The sequence below is a fragment of the Schistocerca americana genome, chromosome 2 (genome assembly GCF_021461395.2).
Source record: "Schistocerca americana isolate TAMUIC-IGC-003095 chromosome 2, iqSchAmer2.1, whole genome shotgun sequence".
NCBI classification, from domain to species: domain Eukaryota; kingdom Metazoa; phylum Arthropoda; class Insecta; order Orthoptera; family Acrididae; genus Schistocerca; species Schistocerca americana.
In genome coordinates, this window is record NC_060120.1 from 1,016,072,044 (window position 1) to 1,016,093,126 (window position 21,083).

The 21,083-nt window shown below is 38.7% G+C and overlaps 1 protein-coding gene across 1 annotated transcript in view; it reads left to right on the forward strand.

Annotated features, from left to right (window-relative positions):
- Window positions 1-21,083, forward strand: part of LOC124596424 (smoothened homolog) — a 131,325-nt gene that overhangs the window by 66,127 nt on the left and 44,115 nt on the right. The window contains exons 6-7 of the mRNA XM_047135555.1: window positions 7,803-7,921; window positions 20,670-20,894. Of these exons, the coding sequence (XP_046991511.1) occupies window positions 7,803-7,921; window positions 20,670-20,894 (344 nt within the window). The remainder of the gene's footprint in view (window positions 1-7,802; window positions 7,922-20,669; window positions 20,895-21,083) is intronic.

Below are 21,083 nucleotides of genomic sequence, written 5' to 3' on the forward strand. Positions count from 1 at the left end.
GGCTTGAATACCGCTATGTTGTCTCAGCAAATTCGCGTCTCTTTTCTTTTCTTTTCTCTCGGTAATTAAACTGCATTATTGACCGTTATTCTCACAGAGAGACGATGTGTACATGAAACGACAGAACATTTATTAACACAAGCACATAGAAAATTTTCCAAGAATTTGAACTAATTTTTGGTCAAGTCCCTGTTCGGGCGCCAAGTGTGATGTTACAAAATAGAAGTGATGTTGCTATTCAATGGAAAGTTGGAAATTGAGATTTAACTAACTGTTTTATCAATCACAATTGGCGTAAGAATCATGGATTGACCATTGTCATAAGATATTGCATTATGAGATGTGAATAGTTTTTACTTGCGGTTTCGCGTGGCTTGAGGCAGTCACAACTAGCGTGCTATTGATTAAGAAGTTGCGTTATCGTCTTTCTAATTACTTCATGATCGTAGATACGATCATACCCGGTTGTGAAGTTATTGTTATGACAAAAAAAAATTTCCTAAGGGACCAGAAAGTTCTTAAGGGCGCAAAAACAACTGTAACATCACACAAAAGAGAAATTCAATATTAAAGCTGATGCAAGAAGACGATAAAACAGTTTTCTTTTTATCAATGTAACACGCACATTGGACTGCTGATCTTGGAGTCTGTAATATTAGCAAAATGCATAATTAAAATGAAAATAATACTGAGGAGATAATAGAAATGAGCACTGCTAAATGATTCAGTATTCCAAGAACAAATATTTATTATAACTAAAACATATATCGTACCTTAAGCTTAATACAACAATGACGGTAGATTTTTATGTCCGTATCATGTCCACTGAGCGCTCTTTTATATAGCCATTGTCTTCTTTGAGTCGCTCGTGCGTCGTCACGGTAAGTTATAACAGTTCTTTACACTTCACTCAAACTTAAACATAACACGTTTTTATACATTTAGTAAAAAATTAGATCAGACTGCCACAGATCTGCGTCCGTCTTACTTGAGAAAAACAGTACAAGTCTTTTTAGCGCTCAAGGCTTCATTTGTTCTCCAGCGAACAAAATAGTGAAGGATCGCATATCCATCCATACTTTTCTGTTTATATTTCCGCCCAAAGACGACGAATTACATTATTTAGAAAATCCCACCGTCGCTATGCGACGCCTCATTATACATTAATCATTATTTACAAACAAGTATTTGCCTTCTGGCTGAAAGTATTAACTACTCGTATTTGCTGTTTTAATGAAGTCAAAAATTGCGAATATCACAGTCCGAAAACAAGAAGTGCAGCTGCAGGCCGTATTTTAATTTGCGAATTGTAACACACTTATTCCTTAAAAGCAGGATTTAAAAGAAAGCGTGATTCGTTAAAACCGAATTTCAGGAACACTGTTTTTATGGCGTTATCACCGGGACCAACGAAAGCGGGTTCGTTAATACGGGGTTTTACTGTATGTGTGGTTTGAAAGTATTTGAAACTCAAAGATGTGCTACACACATTGACAACCAAAGTTAAATTTGAGAGAGCTGTTTGAGAAACAGAGCTTTCACTGTTGCTGCAAATGGATTTGTGATGGCTCTTCTTACAATATGAACAAAAGTAGTTCCCCTTCTTCACACAGTCCTTAATACTATAACCACAATTGAGACACAGAAAACAGTTATTCAATTTCAGTATTGTGATACATTCAGTCCTATGTTTTCCTTTCCTGAAAACTGCTCCTTATTTTCATATTCTATCCAGCACTTACGTGTATCATCAGGGAAAGCACATAGCACTCTTGGGCACTTATGCATACATATGCATTACACTGAGGTTGCAAAAGCCATGGAATAGTGCCTAATACCATGGCAGGCCTTTTGCTTTTGCCCAGTTTAGTGCAGCAACGTGAGGTGACATGAAAAAATACTGAACTATGCTGCCTCTATAGACATCCATAATCGTGAAAGAGTTGCTGATGCGGTATTTTGGACACGAACTGAAATCTCGATCACGTCTCGTAAATGTTTGATAGGTTTCATGTCGGGTGATCAGGGTGGTCAAATCATTCACTTGAATTGTTCAGAATATTCTTCAAACGAATCACGAGCAATTGTAACCCGGTGACATTGTGCACCATTGTTTGGGAACATGAAATCCATGAACGGCTGCAAACACTCTCCAAGTAGCTGAATATAACAATTTCCTGTCAGTGGCCAAGCTGGGTAATGTAGTGGTTAGCATACTGGACTTGCATTCATGAGGATGACGGTTCAAACCCATGTTTGGCCATCCACAGTTAGATTTTCTATGATTTCCCTCAATCACTTAAGGCAAATGCCGGGATGGCTCCTCTGGACAGGCACAGCCCCTTCATCCTTCCCAAATTTGAGCTTGTGCTCTGTCCCTCCTGCTCCTCATCTTCCAGTCCCTGGACCAGAGGACCCAGTCCATTCCATATAAACACAGTCTACACCATTATAGAACCTCCACCAGCTTGCATAGTACCTTGTTGACAACTTGGGCACAGGGCTACATGGGATCTGCACTACACTCAAACCCTACCATCACTGTTACCAACTGAAATTAGGACTCATCTGACCAGGCCATGGTTTTCCAGTGATATAGGATCCAAACAATTTGATCATGAGCCCAGGAGAGTCGCTGCAGGAAATGTCATGCTGTTAGCAAAGGCACTTACGTCTGTCATCTGTTGCTATAGGTCATTAATGCCACATTTTGCAGCACTGTCATATTGGAGATGTTCATCGCACTTCCACATTGGTTTCTGTGGTTATTTCACACAGTGTTGCTTGTTTGTTGTCGCTCAAAACTCTATGCTGACACTGCTGCTCTTGGTCGTTACATGAGGGCCATTGGCCATTGTGTTGACTGTAGTGAGAAATGATTGAAATTTGGTACTCTCGGTACAATCTTGACTCTGTGGAATATTGAATTCTTTAACAATTTCTGAAATGGAATGTCCTATGCTTCTAGCTCGAACTACCATTCCATGTTCAGAGTCCATTAATTCTCACCGTGTGACTATAATCACATCATAAATCTTTTCACACGTATCACCTGAATGCACATGACAGCTCCACCATTCCACCGCCGTTTTCTACCTTGTGTACATGGTACTACTACCATCTGTATATGTGCCTATCACTCTCCCATGACTTTTGTCACCTCATTGTAATGTTTTCCCTCGGTGACTGAAGGCATGAATTCTTGAGTTAAAGTCCATGAATGTAGTATTTATGGTTTTTGATGAGACAATTTGAATGAGTTTTATTTAACAGATATAGCTGAGGTGAGCTGGGACTATCTGATTTCAGTCTCCTGTTGAGGATTCTCCTAATTTCTTCGTTGGTTGCAGCCATCTTTGAGACACCATCCACAAGCAAGTTTGCTTCTTCAAAATGCCTTTCAAGAAATTGATGCTTATTAACGGTTAACAGGGTAGGGTTATCTCTAATGAAGGATTTAAGCTGCTCCCAGAAATTGGTCTAGCTTTCAGTGTCACCTGAAAAGGCTGTAGTTTAAGTGGCTGTCAGTTTTATAGAAGTTGTGTGTTCTATATGCTTGCATGGAATTGATGTAGAAGGCTTACTCTGAATTCCCCTTGCAATCTACTGAACAGTAAACTTTGCTTTGTTTATGTACTCTCCGGAAATGACACTCTTGAGTTTCATAACCATTGTACAACAAGAATTTATGAATGGTGTCACATTAATGCAGCTGAAGTACTAACATCTCTTCTGAGTGACTCTTATACTACTCTCTTTCCTCGAGCACTGTGTAATCTTAAACAAGTTTATGATAGCTATAAAAAGTGTGATATTTGCCTTTTACAGTGATCTCTTTCTTTAAAGATTGTGCTACCATATTTGTAGGTGCCAGCAGCTACTACCAAAGATCATTAGAAACAGATAGCGCAGTATGTTGCAGAACTCAACAGTTTCAAGCATATGTCACGAACTGTAACAACATATGTTGTTAGAGCTATAGATTAACAATATAACAGCTTTTTGAAACTGCTATGTAGTATTAACACAGCATATCTTTTCACAAATTTTTAGAGCCTTACATGTAGCCAATACAAAGAGGCAGTGATTAGTATCTCTCTATGTGTATAATAATAATAATAATAGTAGTAGTAGTAATAACTATCTTGCACTTTATTTGGCTCTTTAGTGGGTCCAGGAGCAAGAAACGATGCTGTTCAGGAACAGAGGATTCAGATGTTAATTTATACTGCATCTAATATCAAATAGTAAAAATAATACATAACTTTGTTGCTGTAGTTGCAGTGTCAGATGCTAAGAGTAGATTTGAATTTAGAAATATAAAGAAATACAAAAGATTTATAAATCTGTCTCTTTTTCCATAAATGCCTATTCAGTAGATCATGAGCACTCGCCACTATAAAAGTCTGTAAATGTTACCCAACAGGCAAACACACATAATGGCCTCAGTGTATCAATGTTCGAACTTAGTACACCCACCGCTGGAGCTCCGGACAGGGGATGCTAGCATCTCATTGGCAGTGGCGTAATCATTCGTGGCAGCACCCTCATGGCGCAGTGGTGGCTGTAGGAAACATGGGGGCGTAACTGGTGGCACGCATATTTGAAAGTGCGGCTGACTGGATAGCGACCAATACTGCAATAATAATAATAATGTTGATGTCATATGATTCAGCTGTCTGTTAAAAGTGTTTCTATTGTAAGCCATTTCTCTGAGCAATAGACCCAGTGTTTCCAGGTGGTCACTCATCCAAGTGCAAACCAGCCTAACTTCAGTAGTCAGGGGAGAACTGATGTATCTAGCATGGCATGACCATTGCGTATGTGTGTATGATGCAGTTGCACCACCTTAACTTACCATACTTGGAATAATTCTCCCTGCCCCCTGCCCCACCCATCCATCAGTCTCATCAGTGCTTAGGGTGAGGGTAGAAACTGTGATTGCTTGCAAGCAGCAAACAAAGTTTCCTTTGGATCTCTTGAACCTGAGTTGCAGCACTGACATATTGAAAATAACACAGATTAATTTGCAACACATGTCACTCGCTCCGCTAACCATTACTTTATTGAAAGAGTAGTGTAAACAATGAATTGTGTGTCAAGGAATACAAATGTGAATGAAATTTAACAGGAACCTAAATTCATTTATTTCTGTGCTAACTGGATGTTGAATGCAGCTATTTGAGCATGCCGGCCAAAGATTCTTGTTTTATTTCTTGACTAACTACAAGACAATGGTCACACAGTATCACTAAGTCTTTCTAGTTCTACATCCATATGAATCAATTGCAAGTTCCAGGTTACTGGAAAATAACAAAATCAATTGCTTCAATACTAGTGCAAAACATTTCAGAACTCAAGGGTATTCCGGACTTTGATGAGTTTACTAAAACTTTTCTGCTGTCACAACAATGGAGACCTTGAACGAAGTTGATTGTGTTCAGGCATGCCACCACTGATGATAAAAATTATGAATGAATTACATAATCACTCCTGAGGTAGAATCTCCTGTTACCATATGTAAGAGCAGCTAGTTTCCAATGTAAAATGAAACACAGTTTTATATACTCTGTATCTGAAGTGACACATAGTGCACCAGCACTTATGTTATCACTCAGTGTTATGGAGATAAATGTGCTGCAAATGTGACAATGTATTCTGATGAACAGTACATTAAATCTGTAGTTTAATGGGAGATAATCTGCACTTTTGGTTGCTACATGTGTCTGTTTTTACAGAGAAATGTGTTCATTGTGACAGATAAAGGGTTTTAGGAGCAGTTTTCCAAATAATTGTCAATGTCCTGCAGGATATATACAGTAAATGCATCTTCATAATTGTAATTTAATATGTTGGTAATAATTTTCTTACGGGCTGACACAGAAATAAGAGGATCCCATGTAGAAAAATAATAACAAACTCTTCATCAGCAATAACATAAACACAGGCATGCCTCGTTAACCTCCACAATTGCAGTTAAATCAGTTACACAGACACAAGACTTTTGAATGCAATATTAATTGGCAGCTGTTGTGCAGTTTGATAACCAGTGACCACTCTTAATTGCAGCTTACCATTAAACACTCCCACTGTAAGTCTTACAGAATTAATTTTATACGATATAACAGACCATAGTTTGGACGGCTGTCCAAAATGCCCAATCACAGAAGTAGTCTATTACCATTGTATAATAGATCCTGGCACTGGAATCCATTGAGGTGTAGGTCATTGAGCATTGCTCATCATGGACTGCTTACTGCTTGCAGAGGTCTCTGAAGGCACTGGTGTCCAGGAGGTGAAGTGGCTTCAAGTGGGTCCTGTTCAGCACTGGAACTGTTTGTTGTCTGTCTGTACAGTTGCTTCAGAGATATGACGCTTGGTCAGCTCAGCAAACTGAACTGCTTTTGTAGTGCTCAAGCAGGAGCCTAAATACCTGCCAAGCAGAAAGCTATCCGTGTGTTGCTCTGAGTGCACATGACTCATGGAGGGACAGCACTGCTCTAGATTGCAGTGCTGTTAATGGTGACTGCAGTGCTGCTGACGAGGTGGCACCTCTCGTGGCAATCCCAGTACATCAAGTTCCCATCTTACGTTTCCATCATAGCTGCAGGAGGCTACTCTGTTTATATTATTGTCAGGAATCTTCCATACACACAATGAGCACAGTGCCCAGTATTTGGATTACCAGACCAGTATTTGGATTACCAGATGAGTATTTGGATTACCATCATGTACTCCAGTGGGAGATGCTTGTAGCACTGGAATCCATCCACCCATCAGTCACAGTTGTTTGCAGGGTAGCTGTGGTGGCAGGCAAATAGTCAGGGTATACCACTGAAGAAAGACTTATTACAGTTATGTAAGGGTCATCTAATGAAGTATTACAGTACTGTACAGCTGTGATAGCTAATTGTGTCAGGTATCATTACATAAATAACATGATAGGTTGCCACTCACCATATAGTGGAGATGTTGAGTCACAGATAGGTGCAACAAAAAGACTGTCAAAAAAGTAAGCTTTCCACCAAAAAAGGCTTTCACCTAAATTCGGCTGGCCTCAGCAGCCAGAGACTGTGGTCGTGTGCGTGTGCGTGTGTGTGTGTGTGTGTGTGTGTGTGTGTGTGTGTGTGTGTGCGTGCGCGCTGAGAGATCAAAGTTCAACATCTAGGTAGTGTAGTAGATGTCATTTCCTAAAACACACAATCTGTGGCAGACAGTCTTGTTTCCGGAGAAGTTTTGGGGAACTGAAAGCATGAATAATTAAATACTCACTGATGATTCCTTTAACGAAATGTCATGATCATGTGTTATTTCTTAACGGTAGCTATTGGACCATTTCTGCCATTAAAAGATATGTTTGATGACCAGAAAGTAGCTGGGACCTCACAGAAGTGAGTACAAATTCTTATTTTGAAACTGTTACTAGAGCAATGATAGATGGATAAATAAAGAGAAATGTAAGTACAGTATTGCTGTTGGGTGCTCTTACATAGCCATTCACTATTGCACTGTATGTGTCATAAAGATTATTAGTGGTTACATCTTTATATTCTGATCTTCTCACCTCCCATATACTTGTTTCTTAATTATTCGATATTAACAGAGCTTATAATAGGACTTGTAAGAACCTAATATATATTGTCCCCGTATCTATGTTGCCGTAATGTATTTCAGTTTTATATATTATTATAATATTTTATTCATTTATCTCAGTTTATTTTTAAAGCTATATTTTTGCAACAGTTTTTATTAGAAGTAATTACTTTTTCTTTTTTAAAATAATGATTAACTTTCATTTTCAGTGCTGGAGAAAACCTGTCATGTGTAATAATCTTTGTGGTGGTTTATTATTTCTTAATGGCAGCTGTGGTGTGGTTTGTCATTCTTACATATGCGTGGCACTTAAGTTTCCAAGCATTAGGTAAGTAATACATATGAAGAGCCTTTCAGTACTAAACTAAGTAGCATGCTTAGTGTAATAAAATTCCAGAATCATTTCTCAGGGCAGTAAATATTTGCTTTAGCTTGCCTGTCACTGCATAGCTGACAGTGTATCATTACTGAGGCAGTGCCTTTGAGAGGGAGAAAAATGTTGTTTTCTGGCTAATCCACAGTTTTTCTATACTACACATTGACTACATGTGAGTCATTTCTTGAAAAAACCTCTTTGAAATCCTGCAGTCTTAAATTAACAGTTAAGCCACTACATACAAATAATTGAGGATAATTTCCATTTCAAGTCACTAACAGCCTGAATAAAAACAAAGAGTGGAATGCACATGCTCACTTTGTTGTGGTCAAATACCTTTTGAAACAAATTCACAATTTTTAATTTCAGTTGGTGACTTCAAACTACCTACCGACAAAGAATTTGAGGGAAAGCTAGTTTATTTTTCCGGTCTATGTCATTGTTAAAATACCTAAGGAATATCTTATCAGGTTTTTACACTGATGTGTGTTACTCAAATTCCGTGATGTTTCATTTGCAGTTTTATGAGTCATGCAGTCCAGTTGCATGCAATTCCATTTCATGTTTAATCTTGAATGCATTATATCTTCTTTAGATATTGTGCACTAAAACCACTTTGTCATGGAGTAAAAAAAGTGCTTTCTTTAAATGTTGCTGGAAATCCAATTGAAACATTTCCCCAACAAATGTACATGTCGATAGCTGTGAAACATCATTATAATTTGGTAGGTTCACCAAAAACATTCAGAAGTAAGGCATTTTTGATTTCATCACAAGGTTATATATACGAAAAATGAGTACACACAAAATATTTTGCATTCAAGAGTAACCACAAAATAAAATATTTCTATTTGTAAAACACTGTCCTGGAAGAATCTTGAAAGTGAAGAAATGAAATGGCATAAAAGAGGTATGCTGATGCTCGAAAATTAAGAGGTAATGTTCTTTTGCTGGTCCGTAGAATAGCCAGCATGCATTGGAGCTCTCATTTACTTGATGTGCTGTTATTTCTTGGAATAAAAATGGAAATGTCGTGTGGCTAGGGCCTCCCGTCGGGTAGACCGTTCGCCTGGAGCAGGTCTTTCGATTTGACGCCACTTCGGCGACCTGCGTGTCGATGGGGGTGAAATGATGATGATTAGGACAACACAACACCCAGTCCCTGAGCGGAGAAAATTTCCGACCCAGCCGGGAATCGAACCCGGGCCCTTGGGATTGACAGTCTGTCACGCTGACCACTCAGCTACCGGGGCGGACATTTCTTGGTGAAAGAGGCTAGTTGTTCAGAGGTTCAGCTCAGAAAATTGCAAATCCAAATAATAGAAATTGCCTCTGAATATTAGAACTCTTGAGTCCACTATGATCCAGTACATTAGTAAGGCCAGAGACCAGCAAGAATCTGGAAAGCATCTACAGATGCATTAACTGTCATGTGACACTGAAAATGAATTTATTTCTAGTTGTGCCCATCATGTCAGTGGTGCTGTCTTGGAACAGAGAGAAAATGAGAATCATTATTTAATAATTTTTGCTGCAACTCCTGATTCAAATTATATTGAACAAATAACATTAATCGTATGTTATATTTATTTAAGGAAACTGATAAATATTAAATAAGCGAATGATTTTTGGAATTTGCAGATTATAACCAGAAAACAAGAATTGCTATTGTACACTTAATTCGATCAATACTTGTGAAACATTCAGTTCCTATTAGTGAATGCAGCAGATAAGGTTATAATAGCGGAAGTAATATTAGAGGGTCATATGTAGGAGATCAGATGCATTTTCTTCAGTGAAATCCTCTTGTAAAATGTCCTCCATTTACATGTTGTATCGTTATGTGGAATACAAGTAACTGAGTGTTGCCATGAAGCAGACACTTTATTTGGAGAGATTAATTTTTTTTTTTTTTTTTTTTTTTTTTTTGCAATCTGCCCAATAGCAGTCCACAATAATGCTAGGAAATACTGAAACCATGTGTCGGTAGATCTTTATATACATGTTTGAATGCTCAGGTTGAGGCTGCAATACCAATTGCAGCTCTCTTGGATAAGCTTTCCATTGCTGTTGAAACTCTCGATAAGTTAAATTTGTCATCTGAAACACGTTCTTTGGTATAGGGTGTTTTGGATTATGTGAGATCATTCGGCTGTTTAATCATGGCATCTGTTTAGGTAAAGTTGTGGCACCAGTTGATTAGAGAAGCAAATTACTAGAAGCTCGCAATAGTACCATTGGTGTTGAGGTAAAAGACTCTGAGAGCGACTTAAAATATCTTTGCGAAAATTGAGGCGCCATTCTAGTTGTTGCCAGTGCAATTAATATCAATCCTCAATTTTGGGCCGTGCACACTAAGAAGAGGAAATCATTTCATGTTGAAAGCAGGAACAAACTTATTCGAGTTAAACATATTTTATGTCATTATTGACAATCTAGTGCCTGACTTGAAAACCTGACATGAAACAGTGAAGATTTTAGATATAACGTTTCCAGAAAGAAAGGCTCACAAAACACCATTGACAGTGTTATCTGCAAATAGTTTATAATGTAATATGTTACCCATGTGTGAATAATGGCAGTTTACATCAGAATGCACTGATGTCTATTTACAGAAATGTGTGGGCACATCAGAGAACACTCCATATTGCAGAATTACTGGCACCAGGCATTTCATCATTTTATAAATCAGTATAACATTTAACTTTTTGTTTTAAAGTGGAATGAAAGTAATGAAACAAATTTAAAAAATAAAATTAAGTGGAGCATACATACATTTTACAATAATTCATTATTGAGTAGCATTTGAAGCTAAGCATGTAAGTTTGTCTGTCACATCAGTTTTCTCTTTTTCTTGTCATGTAGGTCATGGTTGAGTTATCACCTGGTTCCCTAGCTGTTGTGCTCTTGGGCTCTGATAACTGTCTTTGTCACTACTTTTCAAGCCTATTCGTTATTATTCTTTCAGTCTCCTACTCCATGGAAGCACCTTGGTGCTAGTATTCTTCCCCAAAATATTTAATTTTTATACACTCCTCCATGATTTATCTGGTGTGTTTGTTCTCTCAAAGCTGCAGTGGGAATCTGAAAATATGGTTTATGGCTAGTTTTTGTTTCACTACATTCCAAATAATTTTGAGCATTATAGAACATTATACAAGGTGTATCATAATAGTTGTTACTGGTTTCCTGAAATAATAAGAGGGCATGAAATTTACCATTTTTCTTAATAAAGCAGTATCCAGTAACGCATTGTTTTGAACTTGCGCTGGGATGTAATAATAGCGCTGGAAGTTCTTCACTGCAAAACGAGTGTGAAATGTAGAGCACGATCTTAACAAAGGTGCATCACACAAGTATACTACTGTTTCTTTCTGTGTCATTTAAATTTGTAGATAGTGCAGTCTACTCTAAGTCTGACTGAAAATGTGTGTGGAAACCAGAAATGTGAATGCAGAAAATGTGCTGGGAAAAAATTACCTATGTGAGATGGAAAATTTAACATTCAGTTTCAATTCTATAATTCGGAAGCCTGTGTTTCCTCGCTTTCATAGAAAAACAATGTTATATATTTTAATGCCTGAAACTAAGAGAAAAAATTCAGTAGTTCCTTGTGTCCATGTAAGAAAAACAGCTGAAGCAAAAGCATCTAAAATTGGAGTGATGAGCACTGCCTTTTGTGCAGAAAACATAGCATTAGCAGACACTGTGTACTGATAAGTAATGTTTACATTCTTGCCTTCTACCACATCAGAAAATTAGGAACTTTGATGTTAACATGTTCTGCAATACAGGGTAATACTGCATCCATCATGCAACCGAAGTTAGTACTGTTAATAGTGGCTCGATGATACCCTTGTATACAATACTGCATTCTGAGATTCAACCTATTTCGCAACAAACAAATGTTAATTTGCTCAAATTTTCCAGCAACATTTTGTGCAACACATAGTACCATCATATAAACCAGTGGAAAAATGCCCCTGACAGATCACATAAAAGGCAAAAATGTTCATCCTTAAAAAAGCTGACAGAAAAGTGGGGAATCACTCTTCATTCCAACTTCCTCACCAAAAATTTTGCCATGTGACTGTATTCCTACTTTTTTAATACATAATATTCTAAATCCAGTCTCTCTTTATAGTGAAGCATTCATACTCAGCAACTCCCTCTCACTGTCACTGTCTATTTGCCTTCTCATTGTGTCATTATTCTCCCATTGATTTACCATATATCCCACTGCCATTGTCTCTTTCTTTTTCTCTGCCACTGTCTCCACAATACTTCAGCAGCTAAAAAATTTTGGGACGGCCAGGTTATTTTTCCCCTATACCCACGTATTTAAAATATCAGTCCCAAATGTGGCCCTCCCATGCCTACATTTAAAGTTCGCTGGTCTGGGTGGGTCCAGCCACCCCTCCCCAAACCTGTCATGGTGTCCACTCATCTCGCTTTTTGTCTACACTGTCTCCTCTCTCTCTTTCTCCTACTGTTTCTATTTTCATGCATCTCTCCTCCTATTTTACTGCATCTCTCCTCCTTTACTGCCACTGTCTCTCACTGACCATCAGCATCTCTCTCTCTCTCTCTCTCTCTCTCTCTCTCTCTCTCTCTCTCTCTCTCTCATGAAATTTCTGCCATTTGGCTGTTAATTGTTCATTTATTTCAAACAGTTATGATTTTGACTGTATAGCCACTCTCAAGTTTATGTTGAAATGTTCAACTATGTCTGACCTGTCTGTGACGTGTCATCATTGGAAGGACATATTTCTGGTCTGAGTTTAATAGTGTTGCAGGGTATGAGTACCTATTGAAGATGCATAATGTTCTGGCATATTGATACGAACATGAAGAACACAAGAGCAGAAAGGCTGTGAAACAACATCAGCCAATAAATAGCCTGCTGACCAGACTGCACCACAACAGGAGCAGCCTCTACAAGAAGAGAACATAAGCACCACTCTTGCCAGCCTCATCCGCGCAGTAGTAGACCGGCACTCTTGGAACAGTTATTAGTGATTCATATCCATTGCTTACATGGACATTGACTTCTTTGCATGTCACCAATTGCTTATGACACGTTCTTTTAACTCTGAGTTCAATATTGTCAATCTTCTTTTTCATAATAAAAACTATTAAAGTGATTTGCTTGAATTGTTGTATAGCTATCCGAGAAAACAGCATCCTTTAGGCATCCTAAAAGAGACGGATGGGCGGGACTCCACACATAATATGGCTGGCATTGTGCACAGTGAAAAACCGCAATCGGTGTATAATACCAGAAAAATGTGAATACGTAGGCTTTCCTGGCATAAGTCTTGAAAGTCTCTTCAGGTTTGCTGCTGGGTCCTAAAATCAACTTGACTCGATATTTCAGCGATCCCAGCAGCAAACCAGAAGAGACTTTCAAGACCAGACGATGATGTGTCACAGACAGGTCAGACATATTTTAACATTTCAACATGTACTCAAGAATGGCTATAAAGCCAAAATCATTATTGTGTAAAATAAATGAATAATTAACAGTCAAATGATAGAAATTTGTTTAAAAAAATTCTACACGTCTGTGGTCCCCCATAAAGGAAAGACCATTAATATCTCCTCTCTCTTTGGCACCTACTGCTATTGTCTTCATCCATCTTTCTCTTCCAGTGACACTTTCTCTGTCCTTCCATCACCGTCTTCTGTCTCCTCCTCTCCAACTGGCACTGTCTCCTCCATCTTCCATCATCACTGTCTCTCTACTACTCTCTTTCAGCACAAAAAAAGTGCGAATATGTTAGCATGTCAAAAATTTTGGAGATAGGAGGAAGAATGAGAACTCGGGCAGCTGGTTCTCGAATTTTCTGTCAGTCTTTTCAAGATGAATTTATTCACCTTCCTCTGCTCCAACAGGGGCATTTTTCTGCTCGTTTGTTTGTTTTCCTGCAACAGTAGTGTATGAAGCTTATATAAAACAGTTCCTATAGATCAGTAAAGTTGTGACAGTTTATTTATATACTTCAACACATTTATGTACTTTGACAAGTGTAAACAACAAATAAGTATGCATAATATAAGGTTAACACACAATGGTTTATTTTTTCTCATTACTTTGCTCATCAACAGCAATTAATCAAAAATGCGTGGTTTATGATTTGTATCACAAAAGAGTAAAAATGTTCTTCGCAATATTTTACTGAATTTCCAGTTTTGCATAGTTTTTGGCTGTCATTTTCTCTTCAAGTGTGTTAAGACCCTTTGTAGCCTATATTTTGTTCTGCGGTACCACTATCGGCATATTTGTATAGGTGTGATGTGCCCATTATACAGAGACAGTGCATAATTAAGTTTTACTGGTGAAAAATACTGACTAAAAACATAGTTTGGTGACCTGAGAACTCTTCAATGACCCTAGAACCTTTGCCATATCTTCACCCAGTCAAATGAATCTTTATTTACTTGTCTGACTGGTTATTACATGCATATTTTACTACACAAGTATGACAACTTTGAACCTCTGCATCTCGGTAACTGATAATGATATTGATCAAAGTTTTGAGGTTCCCTGAGAATATTATCTTAAGAACATACGAGGGGCGTTCAGAAAGTAAGCTCCGATCGGTCGCGAAATGGAAACGACTATGAAAATCCGATAAAGCTTTGCACAGATGTGTTGGGTAGTGTCTCTAGTATAACCCCAGTTAGCATCACGTCGCTCTTCTCATTTCTGAGCTCGCAGTGAGTGCGTAAAGATGTCTAGAAAATAGTGTCTGCCACCAAGTACGAGGGCCTGGTGAGAAATTTCGCCTGAAGCTATGCAGCTAACATTACATAACTGTCGTGCTGTTTCGCCTTCACGACAATTCTCAGCCGCATTCTGCAGGGGCAATGAAGATGCTCCTGCATCGTTTTCAAATGGAAATGTTAGATTACCCACAATACAGTCCGCAATTGTCTCCCCCTGAGTTTCATCTCTGGTCACATGAACTGCTGTCTTTGAAGACAACATTTTGACACAGACAACGAGGTGTAGGCCAGCGTGGAGAATTGGCGGAAAGCACTGGCGGCTGCCTTCTATGATGAGGCTATTGAAAAGTTGGTACAACGCTATGACAAAAGTCTAAGTCAGAACGGCGACTACGTAGAGAAGTAGCTGAAAGGTGTAGCTAATTGTTACAAGTAAAACATTTCTGATGTTCACTGTGGTTTCAATTTGGCAATCAATCGGAGCTTACTTTCTGAACAGGCCTCGTATAATAAAAGTTTTGAAGATCTGCCATGGAAAGAAACTGCAGAAGTGGACATCACCACAATTTGTACCCAAAAAACTGTAGTTTGTGGGATTTTTCTCAGGAATTGCACATAACAAATGGTGCTTTGATAAGCCTCCTTAAGACCCCTCTGGACCACACCTAATACAAAGAAACCAACCGATCTGCTCAATTTGCCTGGGCTGGAGATGGTGGGCAATGTTTAAATTTTGACCCTGTTCTGTAGGGTAGCTGCAGTATGCCAATTCTTCTGATTGGTGTACAAATGGCCACTAGGCCAAGGATTATCCAAAACAGTTGACCCCCTTGTTTCTGTGATCAGTATAACCCAAGTTGTGATCCCTGAAAAATTGCATTTTTGTACACAGCTTTTTAGAACATATAGGTACTGCACACTGTCATGCATGAACCAATTACATTTTTAAAGATATATTTAGCGTTCAATAAGAAATTAACATTTATTCTGTATTCTATCTCAATGAGTATCTTTTGCCCATCTACATTATTCCTCGAATGGTGTTATGTGTAAAACATGTCAAACCTTGAAACTTCCTGGCAGATTAAAACTGTGTGCCCGACCGAGACTCGAACTCGGGACCTTTGCCTTTCGCGGGCAGGTGCTCTACCATCTGAGCTACCGAAGCACGACTCACGCCCGGTACTCACAGCTTTACTTCTGCCAGTATCTCGTCTCGTACCTTCCAAACTTTACGGAAGCTCTCCTGCGAACCTTGCAGAACTAGCACTCCTGAAAGAAAGGATACTGCGGAGACATGGCTTAGCCACAGCCTGAGGGATGTTTCCAGAATGAGATTTTCACTCTGCAGCGGAGTGTGCGTTGATATGAAACTTCCTGGCAGATTAAAACTGTGTGCCCGACCGAGACTCAAACTCGGGACCTTTGCCTTTCGCGGGCAAGTGCTCTACCATCTGAGCTACCGAAGCACGACTCACGCCCGGTACCCACAGCTTTACTTCTGCCAGTATATCGTCTCGTACTTTCCAAACATTACAGAAGCTCTCCTGCGAACCTTGCAGAACTGGCACTCCTGAAAGAAAGGATACTGCGGAGACATGGCTTATGTCAAACCTTCTTTAAAATAACAAAAAAATTGGTGTGCTATAATTTTAGATGGGATCCCTGGGCCCTGTCCTGGCTTTCAGCAGCCCTGGTGTATTCATGACAGTTTGGAGCCATCTAGCAGCAGGCAGCTGCAAATATGTAGAGATGGAAAAACATATATGTGGAATGTTAATAACATTTGTTTTATTTATAAAACTTTAAGAGTTTTCACATAAAAAATTCAGAGGCATTACTTCTCTGTGTGTGTGTGTGTGTGTGTGTGTGTGTGGGAGGGGGAGGGGGAGGGGGAGGGGGAGTCAGTATGTGTGTGGGTGGGCATGGGTGTGCGTACACATGTCATTTGCAGGGGTAAACAATAGTTAAGAACAGTAGGTATTTTCTTTGATTTAACAGAAGTATTTGATTGTGTGGGCCATAAGTTGGAATGTTAAGGAATGAGGGGAAAAGCTTAACAATGCTTCACTTCATATTTGAAAGTAGGAAGCAGGATGTTGTCATCCAGTGTCAACAAACTGGGATGAAATTTGAATTTGACTGGGATCATATAAGGTGGGAGGTGCCACAGGCTTCTGTTCTGGATCTTTTGCTTTTCTAGATGTATTATATCAGTGGTCTGGCATTAAACATGGTGGAGCAACTCTGTGAACCACCAAGAATATTCTTAGCCCAGAAAAAGGTCAGACTGATCTGCAGTGTCAGTTCGTAAACTTCATGTAGGCTGTTGTTCATGTCCATGAAATAAAACTGTGCCATCCTGATATAACATTGACTCATTCTGAAGAGGTGCCAACATTCATTCAGTGAAGACTAGATAGAAAATGTACTTCGGTAACACTTCCTTAAGTACTGTAGAGAAGGCATGCATTATTCATGAAGTTTATTTTTCAGTAGGTTTCCAATAGGACTGAAAAAATGGAGGGGTAAACTATGAATATACGTACAAATACAAATTGAAAGATTTCCTTCTAGCACACAACTTCTATTCTGTAGACAGTTACTTACACAGCAGTTGAGAACTTCTCTGTGTACTGTGATATTTATTAATGTATTCTCTCGCACGTGTCCGCCCTCCCCTGCCCCGAGAAATTTCGGGGAAACTGCCAGATCTCTGCAATATGTTTTTTGTGGAAGAATATGTTGTTGTTCTGGTCTTCAGTCATGAGACTGGTTTGATGCAGCTCTCCATGCTACTCTATCCTGTGCAAGTTTCTCCATCTCCCAGTACCTACTGCAACCTACATCCTTCTGAATCTGATTAGTGTATTCATCTCTTGGTCTCCCTCTATGATTTTTACCCTCTACGCTGCCCTCCAGTAGTAAATTGGTGATCCCTTGATGCCTCAGAACATGTCCTACCAACCGATCCCTTCTTCTAGTCAAGTTGTGCCACAAACTCCTTTTCTCCCCAATTCTATTCAATACCTCCTCATTAGTTATGTGATCTACCCATCTAATCTTCAGCATTCTTCTGTAGCACCACATGTCGAAGGTTCTATTCTCTTCTTGTCCAAACTATTTATCGTCCACGTTTCACTTCCATACATGGCTACACTCCATACAAATACTTTCAGAAATGACTTCCTGACACTTAAATCTATACTCAATGTTAACAAATTTCTCTTCTTCAGAAACGCTTTCCTTGCCATTGCCAGTCTACATTTTATATCCTCTCTACTTCGACCATCATCAGTTATTTTGCTCCCCAAATTTCCTAATCTAATTCCCTCAGCTTCGCTCAGCATCACCAGACTTAATTCGACTACATTCCATTATCCTTGTTTTGATTTTGTTGATGTTCACCTTATATCCTCCTTTCAAGACACCGTCCATTCCGTTCAACTGCTCTTCCAAGTCCTCTGCTGTCTCTGACAGAATTACAATGTCATCGGTGAACCTCAAAGTTTTTATTTCTTCTCCATGGATTTTAATCCCTACTCCGAATTTTTCTTTTGTTTCCTTTACTGCTTGCTCAATATACAGATTGAATAACTTTGGGGAAAGGCTACAACCCTGTCTCACTCCCTTCCCAACCACTGCTTCCCTTTCATGCCCCTCAACTCTTATAACTGCCATCTGCTTTCTGTACAAATTGTAAATAGCCTTTCGCTCCCTGTATTTTACCCCTGCCACCTTCAGAATTTGAAAGAGAGCATTCCAGTCAACATTGTCAAAAGCTTTCTCTAAGTCTACAAATGCTAGGAACGTAGGTTTGCCTTTCCTTAATCTTTCTTCTAAGGTGAGTCTTAAGGTCAGTATTGCCTCACGTGTTCCAATATTTCTACGGAATCCAAACTGATCTCCCCCGAGGACCGCTTCTACCAATTTTTCCATTTGTCTGTAAAGAATTCACGTTGGTATTTTGTAGCTGCTAGTTATTAAACTGATAGTTCGGTAATTTTCACATCTGTCAACACCTGCTTTCTTTGGGATTGGAATTATTATATTCTTCTTGAAGCCTGAGGGTATTTCTCTGGTCTCATACCTCTTGCTCATCAGATGGTAGAGTTTTGTCAGGACTGGCTCTCCCAAGGCTATCAGTAGTTCTAATGGAATGTTGTCTACTCCCTGGTCTTGTTTCAACTTAGGTCTTTCAGTACTCTGTAAAACTCTTCTCGCAGTATCATATCTCCCATTTCATCTTCATCTACATCCTCTTCCATTTCCATAATACTGTCCTCAGGTACATCACCCTTGTATAGACCCTCTATATACTCCTTCCACCTTTCTGCTTTCCCTTCTTTGCTTAGAACTGGGTTTCCATCTGAGCTCTTGATATTCATACAAGTGGTTCTGTTTTCTCCAAAGGTCTCTTTAATTTTCCTGTTGGCAGTATCTGTCTTACCCCAAGTGAGATAAGCCTCCACATCCTTACATTTGTCCTCTAGCCATCCCTTCTTAGCCATTTTGCACTTCCTGTTGATCTCATTTTTGATACATTTGTATTCCTTTTTGCCTGCTTCATTTATTGCATTTTTATATTTTCTCCTTTCATCAATTAAATTCAATATTTCTTCTGTTACCCAAGGTTTTGTACCAGCCCTCGTCTTTTTACCTACTTGATCCTCTGCTGCCTTCACTACTTCATCCGTCAAAGCTACCCATTCATCTTCTACTTCTTCTTTCCCCATTCCTGTCAATTTTTCTATTATACTCTCCCTGAAACTCTGTACAACCTCTGGTTTAGTCAGTTTATCCAGTTCCCATTTCCTCAAATTCCCACCTTTTTGCAGTTTCTTCAGTTTTAATCTACAGTTCATAACCAATAGATTGTGGCCAGAGTTCACATCTGCCCCTGGAAATGTCTTACAATTTAAAACCTGGTTCCTGAATCTCTGTCTTACCATTATATAATCCATTTGAAGCCTGTCAGTATCTCCAGGCTTCTTCCATGTATACAACCTTCTTTTATGATTCTTGAACAAGGTGTTAGCTATGATTAAGTTATGCTCTGTGCAAAATTCTACCAGATGGCTTCCTCTTTCATTTCTTCCCCCCAATCCATAATCACCTACTATGTTTCCTTCTCTTCCTTTTCCTACTACCGAATTCCAGTCACCCATGACTATTAAATTTTTGTCTCCCTTCACTGTTTGAATAATTTCTTTTATCTCCTTGTACATTTCTTCAATTTCTTTGTCATCTGCAGAGCTAGTTGGCATATAAACTTGTAATACTGTAATAGGCGTGGGCTTCGTGTCTATCTTGGCCACAATAATGCGTTCACTATGCTGTTTGTAGTAGCTTACCTGCGCTCCTATTTTTTTATTCATTATTAAACCTACTCCTGCATTACCCCTATTGGATTTTGTATTTATAACCCTGTATTCACCTGACCAAAAGTCTTGTTCCTCCTGCCACCAAACCTCACTAATTCCCACTATATCTAACTTTAAGCTATCCATTTCCCTTTTTAACTTTTCTAACCTGCCTGCCTGATTAAGGGATCTGCCATTACTCACTCCGATCCGTAGAATGCCAGTTTTCTTTCTCCTGAATACGACGACGTCCTCTTGAGAAGAATCTATACGACAGGAAATCTTTAAATTTCAATTTCACTTTTTTCCGTGTTTTAATAATTTTTTAATTCCTTGTTTATAAATTTTCTAATCAACATTTGAAAATTATTTTGTAGCTTATTCCATGTTAAAGTTACTTTGACTCATATGGTCCCACAGAATCTGAAATAAATCAAAACTGTTTGGGCTTCTAAGAAACATATTGCAAGTAATGTAGCTTCCTTGCTTATTGTATTCTGTTTTATTGTGACATCTGTTGTTAATACAGAAATATTTTTATGTTCTGCTTTTGTCCTCTTGCTGTGATTTGTCAAATTTTACTCTTTAATGCACACTAAATGTTTCAGGTAAAGTAAAGGAAAAAATTGATAAGAAAGGATCTTATTTTCATTTGGTTGCCTGGTCCCTACCATTAATTTTTACCATCACAACAATGGCTCTTGGTGAAATTGATGGTAATAGTGTCGCTGGAATATGCTTTGTTGGTTACTTGAACCATACTGCAAGATATGGTTTGCTTCTTGCTCCACTTTCGGTAGCTGTGGTGGTTGGAGGTTACTTCTTGAGTAGAGGTAGGTTGTCTGGACATACTTAATTTGATTTCAAAATACAAAAAAACTTTTAAGTTTATTTAATGCTCTCAATTAATAAAATAATAGTAACTATAAATTGTAGGTAATGCCGATCTTGTATTAGTGAATTGGTTTTTCCCTCACAGTAAGAAAACATAAATTAATAGCAAAGCAATTGGAAATATATAG